Source organism: Vigna umbellata, chromosome 8 (assembly GCF_029865625.1).
Source record: "Vigna umbellata cultivar VRB3 chromosome 8, Vumbellata_1.0, whole genome shotgun sequence".
Lineage (NCBI taxonomy): Eukaryota > Viridiplantae > Streptophyta > Magnoliopsida > Fabales > Fabaceae > Vigna > Vigna umbellata.
The window spans coordinates 48,485,613-48,501,527 of record NC_142172.1 but is presented as its reverse complement, the minus strand read 5'-3'; the positions used below and the strand labels follow the sequence as shown (position 1 = coordinate 48,501,527).

The following is a 15,915-nucleotide window of genomic DNA, read 5'->3' as shown; positions in this document are numbered from 1 at the left end:
TAGAAAAACATAAAAGTATAATATGTTATAATACTCGTGCTTAGAAAAAATATGTACTTAATTTATATTTGTATAGATAATAATTTAATCTTCTTCTTGTACTAATTATATGTTTATATATATCTATTATACATACATTCATATAACTTTTTTTACAAACGTGGATTATCACTTAATAGATATTGTTACTTTTTAATCAAGTTCCTTATTTTTGTGTTGCAGTTTTCTCATCGAAACTATTCTGTCAATTAATTTTAGTGTTGGAGTCTGTTAAATTGTTATACTCTTATAACATTTATTCAATGTTTATAAATAAAATAATGTAGAGAAATTAGGATCAGCCCTATTTCAAAAAAGTTGGCATTGTGAAAAGTTGATGAAGCCTTGACATCGTTACAAGAATAAAAAACTTGTTTTTCTAATAATGATGACCTATATTGAATAAATTAGAATTATATATATATATATATATATATATATATATATATATATATATAATCTTTAAAGTTGAAAAAGGTTGTTCATATGTATATTTATGAAGATTTTAAAATCATAATTTATGATTTTAAAATAATTTAAAAAATATTTTTGTGAATGTTTTTAATTCCCAAAATATAACAAAGGAAAATAAAAAACGATCAATAACTCAAACTCTTTTTCAATGTCCGATTCAGAAATCTATAAATTACACTAAAAAATATTGAATGGTGTTGCCATTTTGTCCACAACATCATTTTCCAATCACAACTTTCAGCTGGCATTACATTCACACATGCCAGTCTCTGCTCCAAATGTAAAATGGAAACTACTCTTAAAACTACCAAAATTTTTCTCACATTTTCCTAAGTACGAATCCCGAATAGAGAGGTTGCTACCTAAACTTCACTTCCTCTCCAAGTGAGACTAATTTTTTTTCATCCTTTTTGTTCTGTGCTTCTTCTGCTTGTGTTTTCTTTTTGAAGGTAAATGATCTGCATCATCATTTTTCCCAGCAGAAGGGCTGTGACTTGAGGGCATTTCTTCGTCAGAACTAAGTACCAAGTCCTCCACAACATCGTCATCAATGGCTCTCTCTTTCTGCTGTTTTTTCCTCTTTCTTTTTGTTTCTTCAGGTTCTTTTGTCCTGAAAGCGAAGCAGCGCTCAGACAGAAGTACAACAAAGAAACTTGAGCCAATGTCAATGCATGAAGCAATACTGAAACAATGGGCAACTTGGTTTACTGAAAGAGAAAAAAAAAATGAAAGGATAATCATACTTAGATTCATTTCCGGGTAACCACGATGAACTAAAGACTGCAGCACCCTTTTCATTATTTCTTGCATCCTCTTCATCACTCTCTGATATTTCATTCCCAAATTTAGAGGATTCTTCTCCCACAAGCACACTGGAAAATCTCAATTTGTGTTAGAAACCTCTATCCTAGCCATGATTACCTGTTCGATATAGTAATGCATACAATTGAACTTGACTTCAAAGTTCAAACCTGGATTCCATTAATGAATTATTTTTCTGTTCTGCTCTCTGGCGGAGTGTTAGGACGTACTTTGACAGAGCACTTGAAGCTGACTTTTTTTCATCCTAACATGATCAATTTAACTCTTTTCAGCAGATAAAAAAAATTCACTCTTTTCAATCCTCAAACAAAATAGCATTAACATAAAGTACAGTCATGCCGAGGTTTGAAATATGAGCAAAGAAAAACCAGTAACACTTGATATAAAAAAATAGAAAAGGCAAACATGCCATGTCACTTCAATAAAATTTAGTCATAACAGCAGTAAAAAGGATGCTGACCAGCTCAAAGAGACCCAGTTCTTGGGAAGGTTAGTGCATGAGGAGAGAAAGAGAGAAGTGGGAGAAATTTAAGTAAAGAAATGAATGAAAAAAGATCAACCCACATTCAACAAGGGGACTGTACAAATAGATTCAATGTAAAGACTATTTAGTGGAGTACGTATTACTAGGTTCGTTACCTATTTCCAAAGTAACTAACGAACATTTGAAATAGTACAAATCCATGCATCTTGCTGTATAAATTTGGCATAAACATGATATATGAATTCAGTGTTATTCACTGACTCATTAATCCAAAATTTGGGACATACAAGCCGTCACAAAACTCACATTCCACAGAAATAAAGATAAGCTGTTCTACCTCGAGAAAAGATGCTGCTGCAGGGTCATTTGGTAAAAAGGAAATTGACATTCGCTTCTCATTCACATGATTAGCACTTGCTTCAATCTGAATGTAGAAACAATGCATAATTAGAAATGAAAGCTGAGTATGACAAGCCAATGATAAAACATACAAGTAAATCTAAGTATCACCCTTGCATTTTTTTACCATCTTAATAGAAATACCTGGCGTATAAGCTGCCTCATTTCTTTTCGAAACCTCTCTACTTTGGTTAATTTGCAAAAGCTACGCAGTCTCACAAGTGGAATAAAAGACAATTCCATGAATGCAACGGAATAACTCCACTGTGCCAAGTGTTCAGCTAGCTCTTCAACCACAGAAATAACACATGCCTCTTGAAATGCTCGTGTCTTTAGGGTCAGCTTGCTAACCTAAGAGAGAAGAATTCCTCAAAGTTTAGGTGGATCTCAAAAAGTTCACATTGAAATTCATTCATGTTATAAATACCTTCAGTATACTGCGTAAGTCAACAGCTTTTCCAACACCTCCAGTTGGGGGTCTATTCAATTCTTTCATTTCCAGCATGTCTAAAAGGAGCATAGACACTGGTACAAAGGAATGGGTAGAAGCTGCAATCTGGTTCAACATTCTTATACATCTCAACCTAAGGGGAAAATACCTGGCTGTGGGAACCAGACGGGCTACTCCAGAAATTATTTGGGTCAATGGATATGCAAGTTGCTTAAAGTCAGATTCTGAACTGTAGGCACAGACAGCACCAGTCCAAAGCTCAAGACAATTGATGAATTTCCATTCATAAACCTTACGAAAAGATTCCTAAACAATGCATTCAGGGAAAGAGAAAAATAAGGACCATGAATTAAGCAGTGCCAGCACAAACAAATGCTTCAGTTTATGAAATACTCCAATCAAACGAATCCAATAAAAGCCTAATGATTTAAGGTAGTGCTACCCCAAAATTCAAAACTGAAGGTTTCTGGGTATTGATTGTATCTTGATTGAGGGGTGGCTGAAACATGAAAGACAAATGCAGAATTTTACGTTCTTCCCTGTAGTCTAATACAGGCGTAAGCCTCAGAATTTTATGTTCTTTCTATATTTTCTCAATCCCTATCTACAACAACATATCACCCTTATTCTCGGCTCTACTTTTTCAACACTTATCAAGAATGCCTTGTAACTGTAAAAGACATATAATAGAACTTGAAAGGCATAACATCTAAGGTTAAGGAACTATAATGCCAAAAAGAGCAGAAAACAGGAAATAATGTCAATCTTGTAACAACTATAAGAACTGAGAAGTGTGATAAACACCCAAGCATTAGGGGAATCCACTATTTAAGAGCCGGCTATTAAGGAGGAGAGAACTAAGAACTTAAATACTGTACTGAGTATCACATAACACTTGAAGAACTCACCCCTCTAAAAGCTAGTTGCTAAAGATGGAGAACCAAAAATTTAAATATTCCTCAGAATTTCTCATATTACTTACTATGGGACTTGGGCATTCAACAATACTCAAGTTCCTATCAAAGTGACAGTAACTAAAATCCAAATATAATCAGTTTGTTAGGATTAATATAAATTCAAGTTTAAGAAATGTAACGGGCACTTCTTACAATGCCTAATAAGCAAATAACACGCACTGGACAAAAAGAACAGCACCTTAGTTTTTGCATTAAGTGCATCCCTTAATATCATAGCCAGTTGTCGAATGTAAATGAAGGCATGTTGATACGCAATGGCAAGATCAACACCAAGAAGTTCAATGACACAATTGCCAAGAAAACGGATATGTTTAAGTTTCACAGCATTTACAAAATGGCAATTCAAAACATAAGCTTTATATATTCCTTTGAAACATTCATCTATGCAGCCAGATCCAATTCGGATACATAGATCTCTCATAAATAGATATGAAACAACAGGAAGGGCACCTCCGCCAGTACCCCAGAAATGAAGGACCACCTGATGAAATCATTATGAAAGTTAGTTAACAAAATCAACGGAAAAAATAAGTTACATGTCCTAGAATGTAAATAAACATTTGGAGGGAGACAAAGGAAACTTAGGAGAGAAGATTTTAGATTATTGCTTCCTATCTAATCAAGCTATAATAAAAATTACAGTAGAGGGGCTAGAGAACCAATATGTATCAGAAGATATGTGCAATATACATATTTCAAACTTAAAAGTATTAGCGTTCATTGATGCAATACTAGAATACTGTAGATAGCATTGATTTGAAGAACAATGGGTTACTTATACCTTAATGTATTTCCTTAGGAGTGAAGGAACAGCAGCCAAAAACAATAAAGAGTATTTCAGCCTACGTAAAGTAAATGATATCATTTCTGTGTCAGTCATTTGGTTCAAAACATGGAGAGCATTTCCAAGGTAAGACTTCACTAAGTGGCCATAATTATTCCAATGTTTCGTGGCCATTAAATCTGTTATGTTCTCTTTCTTTCCACCAGAAGCAGGAAGCTTAAACAATTTTCTCAGTATTCCATCCATTTCAGTAAGTACAGTCAACATTATTTTGTTGAATACCGTGCTGGACATTACACTAAGCTTTGCCATAGATTCATTCCCCCCATCATCACCATAGTGGCATGCCGTCCTGAAAGCCCTCATCAGAGAACGCAGTGCACTTAAGCTCCCATTTTCTTGAATTGATTTACACCACAAATCAACCATAGAAGTAGTTATAACTTCCTTAGAGGACTTTAGTTCCTTCTCTTGAATCTCATCCTCACTAGCCTCCTCATCTAGCTTTAGATCCTCATCTTCTATGTCATTACCCACATCATCCTGGATAAATGAAGCAATACAGTTACATAGCTTTTAATACTAAGAAAATATCAGATTACGCCTTTTAGTATTATTATATATAAATAAGCAAACTACACAAAACCAAAACCAATACTTTTTAAGATATTCAAATAAGGATTTACTAAACGAACAGTCCTTCTAAGAAATTCATTCCAGTTAAAAAACATTAAAAGGATGTGGCTATAAAATCTTAATAGACACAGCTAAAAGGTGAATTTCTTTTAACAATGATATTTGAAATTCAAGGAAGATAGCGAGAAAAGTATTGATTACACAAATTTGCAGCTTTCTATTAAAAAAAAATGCACGTCCTACTTTAGAAAAAGTATGATGGAGGTGGTGGTGGCGCATACCATAAAGAGTTGGAATAATAAAAGAGATTCCGTTGAAATAATAGAATTATGCATCAAATAGATATCATGAACATAAATTCAATAATATAACAGGGCAAAGGCATAACCTAGAAAATATGGACATTCTTTTACAACAGATTCACCAGAAAACACAAAGGAAGCCCCATAAGAAGTTTCTTATCTTGGTTAGAGGATAAATCATAAATTCAAGTAAAACTAGGATGGACTGTAGCTTTTGAGTGAAAATTACTCTAAACATCAAGACCCTAACCAAATATGCTCGCAAAAACCCAATAAGAAGTTTTTAGTGAAAAATATTCTAAACATCAAAGACCCTAACCAAGTGGGCTCACAAAACCCAATAGTTCTAAAAGATCCATTAGTCTAAAAGAAACAAATCTACAAAGATATCATCCAAACTTTCCTATCTTGATTAGAGGATAGAACATTAGATTCAAGTAACACCAGACAGAACTAAGTCATTAGTGAAAAGAAATATGAAGACCCTGCCCTACCCAGGTGATTTCTCAAAATCAAATAGGATAAACATCACCAGAACCTAAAGAATCTATTAGTCTAAATGATATGGAACAACATCATATCACTAAATGAGAAAAATAGCTTAGTAGGGGAATTTTAAATATGCAATGATCGATGGGCTACTGCCCCACTATAAGATAAGCCAAATTAAATTTATATTTCCTTGTGTAGTGTCACAGTTCTATAAAGATGTATCTAAAGCAAAACCCATGTTTTTTTAATACCCAAAATAATCATTTCTTGAAAATGTAAGAACAAAATAGAGGATGAGATACACTCCTGAAAGAAAACAAGAATAGAATAATAAAAAAGAATACAACAGAAAGATAACCTAGGCATTCTGATAAAAAAAACAAAAATTACAAACATCTAGGAAGGCATTGAAAGAGATTACATGCTTGATAATCATATTAAATAACAATTAGTAATATTTCTAACACCTCGTATCCATTGTAGTTTATGCATTGTAGTTTATGCATGGGGTAGAAAAAGAATGGACAAAAAAGTCTAAAAGAATACACTCACATCTAGATCATCATCACTGAATTGAAGCAACTCCTGGTCATGCTCTTTCAAGAACTCGTAAAATTCTGGGTCCTGAAATGGAAAAGCTGTTAATAGTATTACCAGTATAATGTCGTAAGATAACAAAATCAAACACTATTTCCAGTTCCACAAATGTAAACATTTTATTGCCTCAGTCTTCCTTTTCATTCCATCCCATCCAAATCCAGTACAAGCAACTGCCCATGTGTCCAATTTCTTGAATAAACTTCAAGAACCATGTTTTATCGCGATTGGGAATACATAAACTAAAAAACTCACCAAGATAAAAAAAAAAAAACTAAAGAAAACCTTTGAAGTAAGAACTAGCAATGTTACGGGACCTTAACCCTGATTGAAATTTCAAAGCGCCTTATGAAAATAAAGTTAGACCACACATATAATAATCATAAAGTGTCCTTAGAAACACTAGAGCAACAAACCCAACCTTCTCCGAAAGCTTTTGCAATTGTTCCTTGTGCTCTCGCGCTCCACTCTCAGGCATGGGTTTTTTTCTGCTCCTTTGTCTTACACTGTTCTCTCCATCCAATTTTGTCTCTGATACACCAACAAAAAAATCACAAAAAGAAAATCAATAACTGAGAATTTAAAAAATAAAATAAAGCCTGAAAGGAAAAAAAAATCACATAACCTGTATCCTTTTTGGCGCCCATGTTTGTTGAATGAAAAACCTGTTTACACATTTAAGGGCCAAACATGAAGAGATTAAAAAAAGGTGTTTAAAGCATGCAAGTTGAAAGAGAAAAGTTAACCTAAAGAAAGTGATAGAAAGAAAAGTAAAAGAAATCAAGTGAACTCAAAACCTAATTGCGGTCCATGGTTGCATTGCGGCTAAAGGTGGCAAAACGGGTCAACCCAATCCATTTTAGTCCAACCCATTTTTGACCCGTTGAAAACGGGCGAGCCCGTTAATACAGCATGGACCAGAAAATGCAACTCATCCCGTCCTAGGTGGGCTGATCACCAGCCCGTCTTTTTTTTAAGAAAAATTGACCTGTGATGTGATTAACTACAGTAGCATCGTAGCATGGACATGCACCAATAATGGGGCTCCGTATGAAATTCTGAGGTAGGTACTCATCTGTGCGTGAACCACCATTTTCTCTTCTTTATATTCACCCATCGTCACTTCCCTTTCAGTTTCCCTCCTTCACTTTCATCAAACATTTCTATTTGTTTGGACACTCACTACCATCATTACAATAATGTTTTTTTTAATTACTCCATTTACATACCATGCATCATTATTGTTTGACCAAGTCAAACTTTCTACATTGTGACTTCATTTTCGCCCCCAAAATCTTCTCATGACTCGTCCCATGTGGTCAATACTCACCAGGCAGCCATGAAACTAATTGAATTAGTGAGAAAGGAAATGTCAAGAAGTGGTTAGGAAAGTTCTCATTTCATTACCATATTCTAAGTGTAGTTCGTTTTTCTTAGCAGTGGTTAACTAAAGTGTTCTTTTGGTCAAACTTTCAAAAGCCAAAAAACCTCTCTAAAGTGTAATTGAATTCTTAACTAAGGAAATTACAAATGTGGAAATTACTGGAAATAACAAAACCAAAAACCTAGAAACTGGAAACTAAAGTGTAATTGAGTTCTTAATTAAGTGACCCAAGGTTCAAATTCTGGTTGATTATATCATTTTGAATACGGAATAAATCATGCAGGGAGGGGAACATTCACCTAGTGTGGGCTCATGGTCTTCGGTGATATTCATTACCTCCCATGGTGAAAACAATAAAGCTAACTCAAATGTCATAAATGCATTTAACATTTGCTCTTTAACCCCTTAGATAAGCTAACTCAAACATAATAACAAGCTAATTATTACAAACCAGTGAAACACACAGGCACTGTCGTGGCTGTGTTACTTTCAAGTTCAAATCTCAATTGATTTCCCATTTGTACCCAAGAACTGGAGTTTCCCAGATAAGGTCGAGTGCTTTCAAAATAAGCCGTTGTTTGGCACAGAATTATTTTTGTGTGAAAAAAAAAATCAGCGTTCCCCAAATAGCTGCAAGAAGATTTTGGAAAATAATTGTTTCCTTTCTAACCCCAAAAATAAGCTAATTTAACCCCTAAAATAAGCTAACTCAAACATGATTACAAGCTTTTTATCGCAGCAAGAACAGATTAGGGCAAAAGGCATTCCAGCAAGAACAGAAAAAAAACAAAAACAAAAAACCTACAACGTTGAAGAAACCTGGGTCGCCGACCAGAACGGTTTCGTCGTCGTCGTGAACTCAATGTGGTCGGCGCCGTGGGTTTGGTCTCCGTGGTTCTTGTTTTGCTTCTTGTGTTTTGAGAGAGAGTGTTTTGTTTTGCTTATTGTGTTTGAGTGTGTTGTTGAGTGAGAAAAAAAAACAATGATATGGGCCACACGGCCCGTTTCTCATCTTTAACTTCACTTTTCCGCGATAAAACACCTATTACAAAACAACGAAAGTAGTTATTGATCTTAATTGATTAAAAATAAATGACAATTAATGATATTATCTTAAATAAATAAAACTTTTATTCTCCTTAAGTTTAAAAAAAAATTCCGGTGTATAATACAATAATAATAATTTTATATCATGATTATTATATAACTAAATAATACTTTTCTTTTTTTCGAATATTAAAATTTTTAAACCTTATATTTAATTAAATATGTTGAAATCGGGTTAGTTGTAAAATTGGGTTTAGGGTTATGACAAATTGGAAAAACAACCCAATTAAATTTAATTTTATAGAATGAAACTCATCCATATATTTTAATATTAGTTTGCACAAGAAAGTTATAGATTGAATTTAGACTTTTAAAATTAAGAATGAGAAATGAATGTGTAAGGAGTAGTTTTTTCATGTACTAAAGTGGTTACTAGTAAGTAGACAAGTATAAGTATTTATTTATAAAATTTGATGAAAATGATTTCGGAATTCCAACACGTGTATATTACTTTCATTTAAATAGTTTAAGGTAACATTTAAATATTTTTATGTTACGTTGGAACAATTAAAAATTAAATTTATTTTTTTATTATTTATTTTATAAATCAAGAACAAAATATGATTTTAAGGAAAATGGAAGTAAACAATATATTTTGTCTGGGCTTTTATATTGATTTACACAAATTGTTTTATTTAGTTTTATGTGTGAATGTATTTATAACAATATACACAGAATATATATTCTTTATGTACACATTTTATATTTCAATTTGTTGTAATTATATTTTCAAAATTTTAAAAATATGATAATATATGAAATACCACACGTTAAATTTTTTATTTTGGTCCTAATTACAAATTCAAGTTAACAAATAAAAGTAGCCTATCCAAACAATAAAGATGATTATGTGTAATCCTTCACTGTTTTTCTTTATCTGGTTAATATTAGCATGAAATGTATTTTCTCCACTAATAGTAAGAATAATAAGTTATAAAAATTTTAGTTACACACACACACACACATATATATATATATATATCAAATAACAATTTTTGTGTGTTTTTTTAGAATTTAAATAAATTTATAATAATTTTAACATACTAATTTTATTCAATATTTTAAAACACTTACGATTAAAATACAAAAACATTTAACATCTCAATTTTAACATCGAGTTATGACATTACAATATTGATAAATAAAGTAAATTGTCTTAATGTATAAATATATAATATTAATATAGCTATAAAAAATAACGATGATAATAAAACATACCTAAAACAACTAAAGAAAACTTCTACAATACAAGAACAAATATTTTATCACATTAGAAATGCTTCAACATCTATCTTTCATTTATTCATACTAAATAAGTATAATTAAAAAAAATATATACAAATAAAACACAATGCAAAACAAAGGATAAACTAATGTATAAAAAAAGTTTTCATAAAATAAACACAAATATTATCATATATCACTTATTCATAGAAACAATCATATTACATGAAAATTCATATTAAAATAAATTATTTAAAAATATGTATTGATATCATATTTTTGTAAATTATCTAACGAAACAACTCATCCATCAAAATCTACCACACACAAAATTAATTTATTAACCATATTTGATTAAGGTAAAACTTCTTATATTAAAACTTCCTTTACCTCTTACTACATACATCTCCTTTTTCTACTTGATATCAGATAAATTATTACAATAAAATTATCATAATAAACTTCAGAACTTTAAAAAAAATCACAAAGACCATGGAAAGGTAAATGGTTAAAATATTTTAATTTATGTAGTTGACATAAATTAAAAATTTTATTATTATTTATTAAAAACATTGCTCCTAGTTCTTAAAAAAAATGTATATATAAGATAAATATAAAAAATAAATAAGTTTTGAAAATTGTTTTTTCCAATATTATCATTTTAATATATTAATATTAGCCTAATATATTAAAATACCACAGTTAGAAAAGGAGAAAAGAAACTTCTAAACTTTTGTAACTGTCAGTGAGAAAGCCGATAATTAGGATCACGTGAATGGTGTAACGTTTTAAGTTTATTATATATAATTTAAGTTTAAATATTTGTATTCCCTATAAAACATTTTTCAGTTTAAAATTATTAATGTATTAAAATTTTGTTTTAATTGTTATCATTAATTACATTTAATTTAACTCTTATTGTTTCATTAATATAGCCCATAAAAATAATAGTTTAAATTATAAGTACACTTATTATTTTTGTAGGATTTTTTTTTATGAATTTAAATTATTGAAAGTTATTAGGTCAATATTAAGTGTAAAGCTGTATTTAATGTATTAATCAATAACATAAATTAAATATTCAATACTTTCTTTTATAGGAATTAATATAAAAATTTGGTAAGATAATTATGAGCTGTTTTTCTGTGATACAATTAATAATTTAGACAAAAGATTTGACCAATAATAGAAAGGAGATGGAGTTATTTTTGAATAAAAAAAGTAGATGGTACACACACATATAAAAAAAGTAGATGGTACACACACATATTTTTGAATAAAAATTGGAGTGAGAAAGAGAAAAGAGAAAGGGTTGAGAGGAATGAGAGAGGTGAGTAAGGGTTTCGGGGGTTTCTTTTGTTTTTTTAGTTTTGAGAATGAAAATTATTAAGATACCCTTAACCTTAAAACTTAGAATCCATGATATATAAGGATATTTTTGTCTACTAAAACCCGGTACACATGGCTAAAATGTACCAACTGAAAAATAGGCGTACGCGCGTTAGCAAACCCCATATATATATATATATATATATATATATATATATATATATATATATATATATATATATATATATATATATATATATATATATATATATATATAATCTTCTTTTCAAGTTTCAAGAAGATTTCAGCGGTGGACACGTTTAATAGCATGTTAGAAGACTTTTTATATAATTTATTTTCACCAGTTAGATTTAAAGTGTGTTGTTTTAGAAAAGTAGTGAATACATAACTTTTTTAGTTCTATCTATAACTTTTATTACTATTTTATGTTTATTTAATTATCAAATAAAAAAAGTAGTACTAATAAGATTTTTATAAAAGACTTAAAACTATCATAAAATGTAAAGAATAACGTGGCATATTATTAAAAATACTAAATTAAGAACTTATTTACTCAACTTGTCATCTATAATAAGAAAAACTTTGAATTAAAAAAAATATTATTTGAGAGTGAAAATATAAGCACAACACTCCAACACATTATGCTACTTTAAATATTAAAAGAAATATATTTATGTTTAGGATGAAATTAGAATTCGTTTATTATATATATATATATATATATATATATATATATATATATATATATATATATTAACATTATTTGTTTTATATATTAAATAATATTTTAAATTAATATTTTTTTTCTGATATTTAAGAAAATGTGATTTGGTTTGTAAAGATATAAACAATTTAAAATTATAATGGTTTTAAAATAGTGAGATTTAATTATTTTAATATTAAAAAAATTTAATATAAATAAATTTGTTATAAATGAATTTTAGTATTTTAAATATTATATTATCTTTAAATTTTTTTGTAAGAATTCTTTGATTTTTTTAGGTTATTATTTATTGAAGAATCGAGATTGTAGATTAGATTTTGTGATGAATTCTTCAATTTGAATTGATTAATTTCATTATTCGCATAAGTTGAGTTTTAATTATTTTTTCTTGTATGCGAATTTTTTTAACTTGTATTTGTATGCGAATCTTTCTAACTTGTATGTAGTATTTTAGTTTTCTATATAAATCTCTATTTATAAGTGACGAGATAAGGGAAACTAATTGCACTATTTTAAGTTATGTATATTTAAAATATATAATTATGATTGTATATCGTAGTGTTGTCAAAACGGGTCACTGACTCGACCCAACACGACCCAAAACGGGTCAAAACGTAGTGTTGTCCACTTAGTGAGTCAATTTAATTCGATTCATTTATTAGTAAAACTAAAAAATTTGAACCCAGGTTGACCCACGTAGGTTAAACGGATTGACCTAATGATTCACTTAACTCTTTTTTTCACTCTCTTCTTTCAGGATTCTTATAACAGGTTACTTTATTGATCAAATTGAAAGAATAATAATTAAACCAATTGATATATAAAAGGGTTTTGCATAGACAAAATAAAGGTTTAAGTTGCAATGTTTTTGGTTTCATTCAATAATTAATTAATTTCATTTCATTAAAAAAAAATAGGTGAGTTGGTGAGTCAACCCGGTTCATCACAGGTTCGACCCGAGTGAGCCGAGTCAAAATTGACTTGCATCAAAATTTCACATTCTTTTTTTTTATCCTATCCCATCGAAATTAGCTCACGAGTTTCAATTCATTTTCACATCATATAATGGAACGGAACATGATAGGATGAACTTTAACGAATTGATTATATATATTTATTTTTAAAGTTTAAGATATTAAAATTTAAAATTTAATTGAAAGTTAAAGTAATAAAAGCATATTTAATATTTTATATTTAACGGCAACCATTAAGTAATAGTTTTACATTGCCGAGGAAACACGAAAACCCTTATAAAAGGAGCACAAAACATGGTATGGGAACACGCAATACAGTAAGAAATTGATTGGTTTCAGTTTGTGAATCAGCATGTCCCTTAACTCTTTTCTCTCAGGTTCCAACCCCACCACCATGCCCATTCTGAAAGGGTTGAACCAAACGACGAATGACCTAAGAACAAAACAAGGCTCCTATCCAAGAGAAACAGTTCACGTAGCACCACCACCCATAATCACCAACGTCAAAGCAAGTGACTTGCTCAAACAACAATTGCTCAGTGTGCCAGCATTAGCGAAGGTTCTCGGTGGCACTTCATCACGCAGCACGGCGAGGCCACAACCCGCACCACCGCTCAGGCTTCATCGTTTTCTCGACGATTTTCCCTCTGAAACTCCCCAGAAGAGTACTCCGCAGAAGGCAAGCGAACCAGCGACGGTGACGAAGAAGGATATTGAAACTGAGAAGAAGTACGAAGCAGCGACGGTGACTGAGAAGGATACTGAAACTGAGAAGAAGTACGAAGCAGCGACGGTGACCAACAAGGATACTGAAACTGAGAAGAAGTACGATGGTCGAATCCATAGCAATCCGCACAAGAAGAATGGGCCGTACACGTGCCCAAAGTGTAAGGGCGTGTTTGATACTTCTCAGCGGTTCGCATCGCACGCGAGTTCGATTCACTACAAGTTTGAGTCGAAAGGTGAGAGAAAGAAGAGGTTGACGGCGAGATACTATAAGAGAAATCCCCGTGTTGAATGGGTAAATGGTAAACCTACCATTGTTTGGGGAAATAACAAGAACAGTGTCGTTGTTCCTCCTCCTCATCCTCCGCCTAGGGTTCTTCCAAAAACTGAGTGTGTTGTTGAGGAGCTTCTTCCTCCTCCTGGATTTGGAAAACCGATTCCTCCTCCTCTTGGATTTGGAAAACCGATTCTTCCTCCTCCTGGATTTGGAAAACCGATTCCTCCTCCTCTTGGATTTGGAAAACCGATTCCTCCTCCTCTTGGATTTGGAAAACCGATTCTTCCTCCTCCGCCTGGATTTGGAAAACCCATTCTTCCTCCTCCTCCTGCATTTGGAAAACCGATTCTTCCTCCTCCTCCTGGATTTGGAAAACCGATTCCTCCTCCTCTTGGATTTGGAAAACCGATTCCTCCTCCTCTTGGATTTGGAAAACCGATTCCTCCTCCTCCTGGATTTGAGAATGTAAATTATATACCTGGGTTTCATCTTCCTTTTCGATTTCATCAGAAATTAACTGGTGCAGTGTCCAAGTCAAACTGGACATTCAATAGATGAACAAGTCTCTATCAATGGTGTAGCTGTTCTCGTCTTCTTCGTCTGGAAAAATTAAGAATATATTTATCTTTAAAAATGAAGTAATGTCATGTAGTTTATATATCAATCGGTAGTTTTTCATTTGCGTATACAAATTTATGAAGTTAGAAGAATTTTCAATTTGATAATTATATTAACTATTTTCATATTCTATATGAAGTTATTAACTGGTGAAAGTGTGAATTTTAGCAATTGTTATTAATTAATCTCAATCATATAATGATAATACTAAAGAAAATGTCTTACAAGTGTTAAAGAATTAATTGACTAGAAAATAATATTGGTTACTTATCCTTTTGTAACATTCATTTTGGTCTCTTTTTTTTGGAAGAAAAGTATTTGTGATTTATGTTTTGTAATGTTAATGGACAGAAACTGAAGTGATTGAATCACATATCTTATTTGCCAATGTGAATGAAATAAAATCATTAGGTCTTGAATAAGAAGATTATTTTTTTTGTCACCTTATTTGTTTGTGGAAAAAGAAAGAAGCAAAATTGGTTAGATTTGTCCATAATAACACATTTACAGTAATTTGACATATAAAAATATTTTTTTTTGTATTTATAAGAAAAAAAAGAAAAGTAAAAAATAAAACAAGATAATATCAAATGAATATAAAGAACTTGATTGTGTCACAGTTTTTTTTCAGACATTGATTATGTTATACATTTGATTTTTGAGTGTTTTTTCTTTATATATATATATATATATATATATATATATATATATATATATATATATATATATATATAATCTTTTATTATAGTATATATGATTTGCAAACTTATGAACAATGAATACTGATACTCCTATTAGATTTGCTATTATCTTTAAATTTGTTTTTTGAAACCTATATTCTCATAACCTGATCATAAAAGGTTATTATTTAGTTACAGTATTATTAGGTACTGTTTTTGTTTCTATACATGAACTGTTATTCTTAATTTAGTTGTTTCTTAGTTTATTTTGTTGTTTGATCAAATTTGTAGTCGCAGACATCTATTCTTTTGGGCAATTTAGGTCATTGTTACATTTATTTATTTATCTATATGGAAAGAGTTGTATTTGAGCAAGAACCATTTGGGATATTCC

The 15,915-nt window shown here is 30.8% G+C and overlaps 2 protein-coding genes across 2 annotated transcripts; one reads left to right on the top strand and one right to left on the bottom strand.

The window, feature by feature from the left end:
- Nucleotides 1-642: 642 nt before the first annotated feature.
- On the bottom strand, nucleotides 643-8,805 carry LOC124834439 (Noc2p family). Its single transcript, XM_047309119.2, has 12 exons — nucleotides 8,647-8,805; nucleotides 7,083-7,122; nucleotides 6,879-6,988; nucleotides 6,413-6,484; nucleotides 4,428-4,973; nucleotides 3,825-4,127; nucleotides 2,646-2,975; nucleotides 2,363-2,569; nucleotides 2,157-2,243; nucleotides 1,485-1,579; nucleotides 1,257-1,385; nucleotides 643-1,123 (listed from the first exon to the last, which is right to left on the bottom strand). The coding sequence occupies exons 2-12, from the start codon at nucleotides 7,102-7,104 to the stop codon at nucleotides 904-906; spliced, it is 2,121 nt and encodes a 706-aa protein (XP_047165075.1). The 5' UTR covers nucleotides 7,105-7,122; nucleotides 8,647-8,805; the 3' UTR covers nucleotides 643-903.
- A 4,679-nt stretch (nucleotides 8,806-13,484) lies between these two features.
- LOC148194863 (uncharacterized) lies at nucleotides 13,485-14,895 on the top strand. Its single transcript, XM_088095653.1, has one exon. The coding sequence runs from the start codon at nucleotides 13,573-13,575 to the stop codon at nucleotides 14,779-14,781; it is 1,209 nt and encodes a 402-aa protein (XP_087951779.1). The 5' UTR covers nucleotides 13,485-13,572; the 3' UTR covers nucleotides 14,782-14,895.
- Nucleotides 14,896-15,915: the final 1,020 nt, after the last annotated feature.